The 13,667-nt window shown below is 40.5% G+C and overlaps 1 protein-coding gene across 4 annotated transcripts in view; it reads right to left on the bottom strand.

Annotated features, from left to right (window-relative positions):
- Positions 1 to 13,667, bottom strand: part of LOC121330007 (potassium voltage-gated channel subfamily C member 1) — a 32,295-nt gene that overhangs the window by 17,022 nt on the left and 1,606 nt on the right. For all 4 annotated transcript variants that reach the window (XM_041276197.1, XM_041276194.1, XM_041276196.1 and 1 more), the window contains one exon: positions 13,556 to 13,667. This exon is cut by the window's right edge. In XM_041276197.1, coding sequence (XP_041132131.1) covers positions 13,556 to 13,667 — 112 coding nt within the window. The remainder of the gene's footprint in view (positions 1 to 13,555) is intronic.

Below are 13,667 nucleotides of genomic sequence, written 5' to 3'. Positions count from 1 at the left end.
ATGTGGATCAGAGTACAAGGGAATCCTGGACACTAAGGAAGAGTTTGCAGGCATAAAGCATCATTTTTCCAGATAGCTTTGAAAAATGTTTTTAGTTTTCAATATAATTCTAAAAAGAAAAATGCATCTAATATTTTAAGAGGAACAGATCCTACATGCTGGTCTGTAACAGCTTGAAGCTGATGACCCCCTCATCCCTATGCTGGTGGGACTGATAAGGAAACTCGGGCCACAGGCTGGCTGCGTGCTTGATTGCCTGCCCTCTGCGAAGCCTGTCCCAGATCACTCATCTCAGATTTCCATCTAGCAAAGAGAAGAGATATTAGTGCATGAAAGTGGAAAAATCTCCTTCCACTATAGGAAAAGTCTATTTCTTGTTTACGTCGTGCTGTGTGTTGACGTCACGGGCACAGCCAGGCATGGTTTTCATGTGAATGGTCACAGTGTTGACAGTACTGTTGGCTGCCTCTCTCATCTGAAAGCCTCTTGTCCCATCTCAGTTCCCTGCCTCCTCCTCATCATTCCCTACTTCCTGCCTGCTGATCGAGATCTCGGGCTCAGGGAACAGGTGGTCCCGCTGGGTTCAGAGCACAGCCTGCACCCTTGTGCCAGACCCTGAATGGAAGCCAACTGGGAGGTTAGCCACTCCGCTCTGACAGGGGCAGAGACTCATAGCCACTAACCCGGTTCAACATGAGCAATGATGCTGGCTGACCAAAAAGCACATGCCATCGCCCAAGGTCAGCCAGGAAGGACTTTCAGCAGAGCAGGCCCAGGAAGACGAGAGTCTTTCCTTGGATCTAAAATTAGATGTAAATATATTGGTATTCCTGCTTGGAATCCCTAAACAAGTAAAAACTCTTATCAAGCCTGGAGAATATTTAAAAACGAGTTCAGCGCAAAATGCAAAATGTTCTCTACATCCACCCAGGTCATTGTGGCTTGTGCACTCTCTGTTCCATGACATTTTCACTCCTCCACTACCATTATGTTGCTGAAGTTTTTGTCAAAGGCTCAGATTCAGGACACACTCATTTTCTCTCTGGCTGTAGCCCAGAACACAGGCAGGAGGGAGTCTCTTGGACGCTAAAAATAAAGGCTTTCATGAGAGTCAGTGACCCAAATTAGAGACTTATTATAAATGGAAAATGTCACTCCACAATCTATGAAGAGAGGAGCGGTAAATTCCCAAATCTCAGCGCTGTGACTGATCGTCCTGTAGTGATTGAACTGTGACCAATGTCACCAATGACAAACAGTCTTTACCACGAGTCAGGATTTTCAGGTTTTATTCTTGTTTTACGAGTTAAAAAAACACTGGGTGACATTGTGAATTTCACAAAAAACGTGCTTCATCCACCTTCAATCTGACACATACAGGCAGTACACATGGAGAAGAAGTGTGAGGCTGGGTTTTATTTTGTAATACGCTATAATATTTATAAAGCATCAGATGAATGAATACACCTAAAAGGCAAATGCTGCCCCTTTACCTGCACTTACAAAATATGATCATAGTTTCAGAAAGTATCCTTGATTTATACAATAATGAGGACGTCTACTGGGTTACTGACTCACTGTTTTTGGTTGAAATCATGTTTGGCCCTCCAGTATAAATCAGACATGCACATCAACCAAGTCCTGTAAACCCTGAACTTGTGAATCCTTAGACATGAATATTGAATGAGTTCCAACTCTTCTAAGACAATGAATGGGCTTTCTGACAGGAGAATCGAAAAGCTCTCACTATAAAGAAACTCTGAATAATTCAGTTATGATGAGAAACGGTGGACTTATTACTAGATTTACGACTGAAACATTTTTCTTCTTCTCTTCAGATTAAAAAAAAAAAGAAATTGTGGAGACATTTTTGCACCAGAGCGGAAGCTTAACCCTTGCACCGCCTTGGCACCCCATGCTAACACATGCTGTCAGAAATTACACAGGAACCTCAGGGGGCTCCTAGGTCACAGTCTGAGGCCGTGCAGGAGTATATTTAAAAAAAAAAAGTCTTGTTCTGTATACTCAATAAAGGGGTTTATTCAACCGAAACAATTCAGGACTGAAAGGGTTACAGCAAGTCATATTTAGCCTTGTCCTCTACCAGATATTTTTTTAATGAAAAGGCACGTTTGTTAAAATTATACATGTCTTTCAAAAGGCTTGTAAAATGAATGAGTGTGCCTGGCAGAGAATAATCACTTTACTATGATAGACTGTAACAAGCTGTATCTATCTGATTAGGCAACATTTCAGTGTAAAATAAACAGGCAATCCCCATGGATGCGCTAAACTGGCGCTGGACATGGGAACACGTTGTGAATGCCATGTGTTGAACCACCTTGCCAGCTCACTGGAGCGATGTGTATATCGACGCCACTTCCTGGAGGCTAACCCAGGTGAGATCACATCACCATCAACTACACTGGTGCTCACCTAGCCCTGCCCTCTCTAGAACACCACCTCCTCCTCCATGCCCCTCCCTGCATGGCATTGTTCATTCATTCAATCCTTCTGTCCAGTGTCCATCCACATCTGTCATTCGTCCGTTAAGTAATGCATAGGTGTCATTAGTCCAGTAATCAATTGGCACGCACATGTGATAGGGACAGATGGGGAGCAGGTTTATACATATGCTCTAAGCTCCTCTCCGCCTACACCTTGATGGCAGTTGTCTTACAGGTGGCACAACAATCAATAAACCATTATTCCTTTATCTTTTTACCCAGAGTGAAATCTGTTTATATAAAATTCTCCAGATACAAATAATCTTTTTATTGTATTTGTCTTGCTTTTTACTCGATTTAGTCCAAGGGTGTCAAGCACAACCTCCCCCGCCCCAAGGTCGTTTTACACCCCACCCACAAACACACATACACACAACATTGATTAGCCTTCAATTGAGATTCAGAACAGCAGGGGAAAGGGTCGCTATAGAAACTGAGTTCCACTCCCTTGATTTGGAAGGTTGCTGCGACAGTGACATGGCGAAGAATCCTTTAAAGTCCCCACAAGTTGTGGTGAGGGATTAGAATAGGCACAGTGACCCAGCGAGGGAGGGGGCAAAAGAACAACGAAATTACTGGCGGAATGAGACCCGAAGGGCGAGACAAAAAAAATTCAGTTCAAGGTTTATCAAATCAGGTGCTTGTTAAGATACTGGAGTTTTCATTTTACAAAAAATCTAATTCATTTATTGAATGTTTGTAATGCATTTATTATGCAGGTAATTTACCATTACGATTTTATTAGACGCACATCTTTCAAATCTTTGATGCAGCTATTGCTAAGAGGCAAATGCATTATAAGAACCATCAGTCACTTAAAACACAATCCAAGTAAAACTAAAGATGCTTCTTATTCTGGTAGGCAGAAGATCCGTTTAGCTTTCTACAAGATGCACTGTTATCGTTTAGTTCTTATCCTCGGGAGGCAAGCCACCCAAGACTTTTGAAAAGATTACGATGATGGCATTTGAACGCAGTAACAACTCTGCTTTATCAACTGAAATGCTGATTTGTTGTTGGCATTAATTGCGGGACTCAATTGCACGTGTGTTGCAAAACAGAAAATAATGTTAATTGCAGCTGATTTCATGGCCCTACTTCTTGTATTTATTTATTATTATAATTTTCTTTTGTGTTAAGTATCTCATTACTGTCCATCTTACAAGTGAAGTTAGAAATGAACTATCGTGCCTAAATATAAGATATTCTTGTGTGTCTACAGTATGTTGCAAAACAAGCATGCTCAAAGGAATAGTCAGTGTTATATCAAATGACATGTTGTTTTAAAGAGTGCACACAGATTTGCTCCTGAAATCAATAACTTGTTGCTTTTTTTTTCCTCTTGATGCCTACAGAGCCTGGTCTTCCTTTAAAAGCAAGACTGTCTCACCCAGGAATAACTACGGAAGGCCTCCGCATGACCGCAGTGCCATCGACAGTCTTTGAGGAAGGGAATCGTGCTGCTGTAATACAGTATGGGGCACTGAACTCCTGGCCAGTGCTGGAGCTTTCCCAGCATCCCTGAAGGGCTGAATGAAAATGAGGGCATTGTCCATTCTCCATAGGCTAGCAGATAGAAGAGGCCTCCTGCTGTGCACTGTTAGTCTGAACTGTAAATCCTTCATGGATATCCTTTCTCTACTTTTACATGTTTTACAAATGTTCTAGAAGGAACTGGACTTACTGCATGCTTAACAAGCGGGACTGTGATTTCTGTTTTCTGGTAGATATTGTGTAATCGAAACATTTTTTAGGGATGCATCAAAATCCTAACATCTCTAAGCCTGTGGCCAGTTTTAGTTGCAGTAGCTGGCGCTGGGAGATTTGTCGAACACAGCACCCCCCATCATTAACCTATTACCAGCGTCCCAGATTCGGAGCTCCCCTGAGGAGAGGAATACAAAGTGCACTTTGGGATTTGGGGCGGGACGGGGTGGCAGGTACCTCATTTTTCACCCCTTCAGGTAAGCAGGCTCTTTCCCCCAATAGCAGTGCTGATGAGCTAGCCACCCAGCTGCACAGAGCCTGGGGTGTGGCATAGTGGGTCAGGAAGGAGCAGTAAAGACACTTGTTGTTTTATTTTACATTTTTTTGCTTTGGAATGTTTCTCAATGCGTTGATTATTGACAGTTGTTAACTGTGCAACATTTGGTTAGGAAATTATTTAGTAATTGCACTTTTCTAAATAGAATCATTTAATTGAAATTATTTGCATTCACCATATAAAAGCCCTATTTCCGAAAGGAATACAGTGTGGCGTTTTTAAAAAGTCTGAGATGCCCAAATGCACGCATGTACTCTTGTCTCAGACAGCAACATGGCTACAATGGCACACCAGTGAATGTACATCATTTTCTTACTAGAAGAGCAAGTGATCAAAACCCCTTGGTCTTAAGAAAAAGAAAAAGAAAACTTTTCAGCTTTTCAGCAGATTTCCATTCATTATCAGGTCTTGGTCATTTCGCTGTTCTTGAAATGCGTCAGTTTTAATGAATACCAGTTGTTCTGAGGCACGGGGTGATAGTCCAGTCTTCTTGTAGAGTTGTGTCTGTGTTAATTCTCCTGTGTGTGAGTGCACAGAGCTCATCTTCTTCAGCTCAGAGTGACCTTTTCAGAACAATAAGAACCGACCGGGCCACAGCTTCATGTGTGCTTACACTTTTCTTAGAACAGCTGACCGCTGCAGCATGCTTTAAATTTTGAATTAGCCAGATGAGACCCTCCCTCCTCCACAACACTTTTATTGGATTTATATTTGATGCACACCGTGTATTTGTATTCACTCCCCCCTTCCCTGCTCCATAACTGCGGTCCTGTGCTCCATTAATATGTCTGCTGCTTTGTAAACATGCGCGGCACAAATCCATATTCACACAATTCCTCTTCATTAGAGTCCTGTCTCAGGGCTCGACAGTTTGCCCATTTTAATGAACAGAACGTGATAAACACAGCCACGGTCAGTGTTTTACATCAGACGCACTTTAAAATGAGGAACCCTCGCATGATGGGACTGAGCTTGAATCGAGACACCACCATCCCTCCCACGGCTTTCAGCATGGCCCTGGTAACAGTAGAGCTACACGTATCAAAGCATAGTGACAGCATGGTAAAGTCCAGACAAGCATGGCAAACCACAGATACTAAGAATAGCAAAGCATGCATTGCATAAGTGTGGCAAACTCTACATGCTTATTTACATACTAATAAAAACTGTGACAAAGAGCCTTACAAATACATAATTAAATACTGCCCAGACTGTCGTGAAGCAGGGAGTCTGAGAGTCAGAGTGGTGGACTCTACCATGGTATATTTTATATGCCATATCTTTACTGTGCAACATCAGAAAAGGAAGCACAAAGGGTGGGAGTGGGAAAAAGATGTGGTTCATACCTTTGGGGAGGATTGTATAGCACCAGGCAGCTTGAGACGCATGCTGTAGACCAGCCTTACAACAGTTTAGAATAGGAGACTTTGAAGATTGAGGGTACAGTGGGTGATGGGAGAGGGGGTATAACTCAAAGATATGCGGTTTTATATTTCTGAAAAGAAAGGGCAGTTATCTTTTGTTCCTTTTGTCTGGCACGCAGGGCTGTAAGAACATGGAGAATGCCTCTTCTTGGAGCCGAGCTGCTCTTCAGCACTGTCTGCCTGTCGCGCTGTTCTTTGTGTCCCTGCACTCAGACGAGAGTGCTCTACATTCGAAGCACATGCACAAACACAGCGATGATTGCACAACCACCGCCACATTATCACATAGTCCACATGCGCTGCCAAGAGCCATCGAGCTCAGCCACACAGCAGCCAAACCTGGGGAGGGGTGAACCCCAAAGAGCCATGGTCAGAACCAAAAAATGAGAATATTTGCTGCAGACTATCTGAGCTTTGGGCTGAACTGCACTGCATCAAACTTTGTATTTATTTATTAAGGATTCCCTGGTGTCTGCGCACCATGCATTAACATAGCTTAACCTCATGTGTGCTCTGCTCTGACAGAAAGCAGAACAGAAAGCAGAACCATGTTAGCTGTTCAGTTTGTTTACATTCCCTATAGGGCACTGGGTTTAAATTTCCCACAGAAGAGGATACAAAACTCCTTCCCTTTTCAAATCTAAATAATGTTGTAGCACATATACCACAAGCATCTGATGAGAAACCTGCATACAGTTCAACTGTTCAGTTTGGAATCTGTACCCAACTTATCTATCTATCTATCTATCTATCTATCTATCTATCTATCTATCTATCTATCTATCTATCTATCTATCTATCTATCTATTTGCATGGCAGTTCCAGTTGAGCAGTATAGGTGTGTCGTTGCAAGCCATTCACAATATTAATTAAACGGTTTCTATCCTTCCAGCGCGTCGGTACTGTGGGTAGGAGGAGCTCAACTTGACTATAAATGGTCTTTATAATAAATGAACCTGACCCCCTGGAGTTCATCAAAGCATGACTAAAGGTCAGAGGATCAATGCTCACAGCCCACAGCAGTGTGTACGGACTAGAATAACCAGGTCCAGTTGGGGGGTCACTATCAAAGACTGTGTAGACCGGAGTTATGAAATACTGTATGGTGTGATCTGGTTCTCTAAATGAAATTAAGCATTGAAGGATATTATAGGATGCGTGAAGGATGTCTCCTGTTATAATAAGAGACACCATAATTTCTCACATGTGATTCATAATATGCGAGAGTAAAGCTATAGCGAGTATGGTATGGTAAACTGTAACAAGTCTGAACCACTGGACCCTGTTTTGAATGAAACTGAGTGTTGGGTGAAAGGATAGTTCTGACTCTGGAATTCTATGATAGACCATCACCAAATACAACATTCCAAATTAATTAAACTGTTGCATAACTTTTATAAGGTAAAATACAAACGAAAGTCAAGAAGTCACCAATGCATGCTGTACATTGGTTTGAATTCAAAACTGAGCAGTGTGTTCTGTATTATTGTTTTACTTGTACTGGATTTATAATCAAAAACTGTTTATTGGCAAACCTCCCCTAATTAAAACGCCCATCAAGTAGCTCCCTTTTTAAAAACAAAATGAGCTACGCCTTTCTCACATAAATAAATACAGTCGTCATTTTCAGCACCAAGCTGTCATGAACAGCTCCCACAACAAATGAATGAATAAATAAATCTGTTGCTCTAGTAGCTGCAGTTGCACCAGTCTCTTGCTATTCTTCTGTCCCCACGCCAGCGCTAACTTGTAAAGTCTTTCTGTGATTGCTGAGGCTCTCTAATGCATTGCAGATGAGTCACTATTTAATCCTACAGGGTAAACAGATTTCAGCACGACTGCCTGACAGTCTTCCTGTACACACAGCACTAAATAAACACCAGTCCTTGTGATGCTCTCTGTTGATCAGTACATCTAAACATCTACCCATTTGCTGTGCATTTACCATGCTTTTCACTCATTTTACCAAGCTTTATATCTTGCTTTTACAATTGTTTACTATATTTTGATATGCATTCAGAATGGAATATTGCAGGATTCTGTGGGTGATTATGAACACCAGAAATATGAAACTACGCAAACTGACACCAAAGTTAAATAAGTACAACTTATCTGCAACTACAAGCAGCAAAAGCACGTCCTGATCTTCTCGGCTGTTAGAAACTAGGAAGGTTTGGTTCTCCTCAATACCAAGCTTCCTAGCTACTGGAATTGTGGGGTAGGCAACACGTGTACAACACTTGCCATTGAAATATCCAGACAGAACTACCAGCACTGGACTGTACAGATTAACATCTAAACTGAGGTCAAGTCTCCTTTGTAGGCATTCAGGAATGCAAGATCACCTGGCATTGTATCCGAGGAATAGCGTATGGACACCAGTGCCCGAGAGGTTAATTCAATACATGTTAAAATAAAAATACACTGTTCCAGTGGACATATACTACCTAGACTTTGTTTACCATGGCAAAGCAAGAGGAAGAAGACATCCTATTAGTCTGTAATACACAAAGCACCTACTAAACTATTCAAATATCCACACAGTGCTGTCTGTGATTCCTCCTTGTTCTGCACTGCACAATGGCCTAACCGTGTCTCCATAGCAACCTGGATGCCCAGAACAAAAAGAAGTAGTATGTATTTATTTATGTGCTTATTTACTTATTATTTCATGTATTTGTTTGACTGGCAGTTAGCAGCAATGGAATATCTAGTATAGAGCTGACCCGTCACATATTTATGCAAATAAACATGTATAAGCAGGAATGCTTCTCAAATATTCACACATGCCAAGATTAAACAGTATTGACAGTTGTTTCCCAAAATGATCAACAATGCCCGTTTCTTCACAACGCTCTCCCACGAGGCCCCTGCAAGGGAATGCTGTCTGATCCAACTAACATCATCTGCTCTTCTTGCTAGAATTATGGTAATGCACGAGACAGGAGCTCCACTGAAAATGTGGCAGACATTGGTTTGTTTCTCCATGGTAAAATTTTATAGGAATTCTGTTTTTTTTTTTTTTTTTTTTTTTTTTGTACCCCTGTAATGGCCATTTCTGTATCACATGTGATACAATGCTTAGCCACCCCTCTATATATATATTTTTTTTTAAACTAGCCTCACAAGCCATCATTTTGCCTCAGAGGGGGAAAAAAAGGTGTTGTACAATTAATGGAATCTAGTCTTTCTGATTACAAAATTGCTTGGGCATTACAGGGTTAAGCTCCCACATGCTTCAGGTGGGGACCACCAACTGAAATGAACGCTCCAAAGGTAGGCCTTCCCAAAATCTGCATTCAGTATTTCATCATCCTATATATTGCAAATGCATGTGTGTGTGTGTGTGTGTATATATATATAAAAGCTTATAACTTTATAAGCTTTAAAAGTAGATATTTCATAACACCTATTGGAAGGAAGAATTAATTAGCTCCAACCTAGTTTCCATGGAAACCAATTCAACCAATTATAATGAGATACTGCCAAGGACACTGATCAGAGCCAGCTGCCAATATATAGCATAGGCAATTAACATACCATTGTACCCTACCCTACCCAAATAAAACATTACAGGTACCGTCTCAGTTCAAAACTAGCTTTCACATTATTTGAAGCCCTGAGCTGTAATGGGAAGAAGAAGAAGAAGAAGAAGAAGAAGAAGAAGAAGAAGAAGAAGAAGATGTAGTCATATCATATGCGTATGTGCGCATTTGTGTGCTAAGGAGGAGTCTCCGTTGTTCAGATTCTATAAGCCTTCATGAGTAAGAAAGGGTGGCGCCGTCTCTGTCCTTGCTGTGTTTACGGCTTTCGACCCATGTTCGTGATTGACAATAACAAAAGGACTATTTGTTTAAGCACATTTAGCACTGAAAGATTTACTGTGGTATATACCGTGGTAAAAGCCTAGTAAGATTAGTAAAGTGTAGTAAAATGATGATAAATAGAATCCCATTCTTGTAAAACAAACACACAAAAACGGTTAACCATTATAAGATCACAGCAAACAATGTTGGTAAACCTTTATAAGGATGACTCATTCCATGTCCCCTTCTCTTCCTGTCCATTTCCAATACAAACCATACAACACCCATGGCGTGCAGTCCAGATTTCAGCGCTTAAAATGGAATAACAGTCATTGTACCACGCGTGATCTAGATAGAGAACCCACCCACACATTCCAATGTGTTTCTAAAGCTGCGTGTTCAGCTTCTAAACTCTTATTAAAAGCCTTCCTATACCCAATACTAGACACGTAATAATGTTCTGGCATAAATCACATGCATAATACCGCGCTGAGTCTATTGACAAAGCGTGCTGTCCTCCCTGGTTTGATCAAAATGCTTTAGAAACCGTTGATGACGAACTGCTGTTCAGCACACAGTTTGCACCAGGAACTAATGAGACAGATTCCCACAGTTTTCAAGTGATGTCTGGGCTGAAAGAACGTGATCTATCCGAGGAGATCAGCGGTAAAGCATATCTTTCTGCAGCCTGTAAATAGGAGATCAGGTAATGGGATTCCTTCCTCCCTCCACGCTTCATGCATATAAAGTGTTTAATACCATGTGTGTGCATTTGCAATTGCCATGCAATCGTTTAGTGCATAGTGCATATTGATGGACAGGTGGGCACATGCTTGAATTGAGTCTTTCTGATAAAACAGACTGTGTCAACAGGCTACCAACATTCCATAAACGAATTGACAAAGCATCAGGGGGTTAGGGTTTAGTGCTGTCGTCTTAGCATCTCCATGCACGCTGTCGTCTTAGCATCTCCATGCACCAGTCATTATGACCGACATGAAAGCCGTCTGCAGTGAGTTAGTAGACTTTACACCGAGCTACGTCTGGTATGCAATTATCCGCGGTCATTTATTACTATAATAGACTGTTTTTCAAGTTAACAGATTATTATATTTTATTTGATATTTTAATTATTAATATATTTTTTTTTGTAAAAGGACGAATCAATTACAAACAAATAGGTCATTACAAAAAAGCCTTACAAAAAAAAAAAAAAAAAACCTCTTGAAACTGATTTGTATCGATTGAATATTATGAAAGCTGAAAGTTAAGTTATACACCGGAAAAAAAATGTATATTGTTACAAATTTAAAAATGAATGACAAATAACTGCATCTGGCTCACTAACAAAGCCTTCCACTCATAATGACCAATTAGCTGTAGTTTATAATCTCGGCACTTCAACCAGCCGCCTGTACCGAATTGCGACTGTGATGGGCAGGGCCTGCCAGACGCACATACATCAGCTCAGGAATATATATATATATATATATATATATATATATATATATATATATATATATATATATATATATATATATATATATATATATATATATATATATGTAGCCAAATAACCACCTAAAGTAACTGAAGCACTCCAGCGTAGTGAGTCTCATTGTGGGACCAAAGCAGCCTGCTGCATCAGCAAGGGCTGTTCTCTTGTCTTGTTAAGGCACATCTGCCTAGTCATAACTTACAGTGTGTGACTGATGAAGAAAATGCAATTCAAACAAACCCAACATTATTCGTGCGCAAGTGTCAATTGTTTCACTTAAATCTGTGGGTAATTGGTCACTAATGGTTGTATTATTGTAAGGTATTGTTTTTTTTTGTTGTTTGTTTTAGTTTTTTTTGTTTTTTACAGTAATTACAACATTTAAGTTATTGGTAAACTATTGAGATGGGTATCATTATAGCGCTGTCTTTGGTAAATGTTTCTTTTTTAAAAGCTATTCGTAGCCTTAGTGATTTTTCGAACATATTAGTTATTTTTCTTCCATGTATAATGGGCCACTTTGACTGCTGGTTTCAGCGCTGTAATCCTATTAGGAGGATGTCAAACAGAATCTCTTTGCGGTGATCCTCTTACAGACTCAAAGTGCTTAAAAAACAAAAGATCACATTTTCCTTTTTCCCATTTCTCCTTTGCAAAGCAGTAAATGCATTACACTTAAAATGAAGGTCTGTGCAAGACTGGAAACCACGTCTCTGAATATAGTTAGGCGTGCCCAGAAACGGTAGTAATCTGCAATGTAGAAACGCTGGCGTGTGTTTAAAATATGTTGCCTCTGATTAATCTGCATGCCATTTACTATTGTGAAATGAGGGTTCTAATCCACAGGTATAAACCCAAACGCCTACATTACTTTATATTCTGCTCCGGTAAACCAAATGTTTAGGAATTAAATATAAATCTTATGCAATGATTTCAAACACATTTTACAATGTGTATACTATATGTATATTATTAGGGTTATGTTCATTCTTGGTTTCGTACTGAATCTGTATTTTCTTTTGCAGCGCGCTGATGTATATATTTCAGCATAGATGGATTTTGGTTCACAGTCACGTCTCCCGTCAGCAGTCTATCGTTCTCGTTTTAAACAATAACCAGTATTTTACACATGTGCAATCATTTTATATTTTACGCTATAAAAAGTAAATAGTTGGGTATTCGCGCTACAAAAGGTGCAACATTTGAAACTCTAATATCTTCTATATAACGAAGGGCTGCATTCCCCCTGTGCTGAATTACTCTCTCGAATCCAAACCTAATTCAAATGAGTTTTTTTTCTGTGCGCGTTTATCGACAAGAACTCTCACCCCCCCCTCGCCACCCCAACTGGTTGATGATGTGTTGCATACAGCACGGCGTATTGCATGGGGCGGGGGGAGCTCTACAGAGCAAGCAACCTCTTGATAACTGCATATGTGCTTTCTGTTAAATGCTTATGTTAGGATCGTCACCTGCGTGCGCTGCGGGTTGCATGTATGAAGATTGGGAATAGAGAGGGGACAATCGAAATACCAAGTGCTGAATGCATGCATGATTGTTGTGATGCAAGATGGAAATCAGGTGCTCTGAAGGAAACAGATGGCCGCCTACCTTTTAGGAGAACGACAACTGTGCAGGCCAATTGCCAAAGGTGCTTGCATTGATTGGGTTAAAAGCTTAAGAGAGTCACTGGCGATATTGCAAAGGAAAGAAACCGTGTGTCTTCATGAAAAGGAGACACTGAAAGGGTGGCATTGCATTCAGCTGATACACACACACACACACACACACACACACACACACACACACACACACACACACACATCTTATATAAACCAATTCAGACGTCTATAGAAGCGCGCGGAGGCTCAAAGAACTTTTTTTTTTTTTAATCGCCAGGTTAAAACAAACAAGCAAATAAACATTCTACAGTGTGATCCTGACCGTTCACTAAATCTGAAACACTTCGTCAGACTGGAAGACTCGTGTAGTCGACGAGTCGCTCATGTCATGAAGAGGCGACTTGATTGTTGAAGTATCCGTCCCACTAGCAACATAAAACTTCTCGACGTTTGTATGAGACTTTTTCTGAAAAAAGAAAGTGTGTTGTCTTCCAACAGAGGGTATCCCCATAAACCATATATATATATATATATATATATATATATATATATATATATATATATATATATATATATATATATATATAGAGAGAGAGAGAGAGAGAGAGAGAGAGAGAGAGAGAGAGAGATTTAAAGATGTTTCTTTGTTCTTACCCTGGCATATTTCGATGAATAAGGATCTTCAAAGAGTGCCCACATGCGCTTTTGCCAGCGCCGCCACAAACCCCTAGATTTGGCATCGGGGGAGTCCCCCAGTGCCAGTCTT

This window comes from Polyodon spathula, chromosome 17 (assembly GCF_017654505.1).
Source record: "Polyodon spathula isolate WHYD16114869_AA chromosome 17, ASM1765450v1, whole genome shotgun sequence".
NCBI lineage: Eukaryota > Metazoa > Chordata > Actinopteri > Acipenseriformes > Polyodontidae > Polyodon > Polyodon spathula.
Note: the sequence above shows the minus strand (reverse complement) of the source record. Positions and strands in the feature narration are given on the sequence as shown.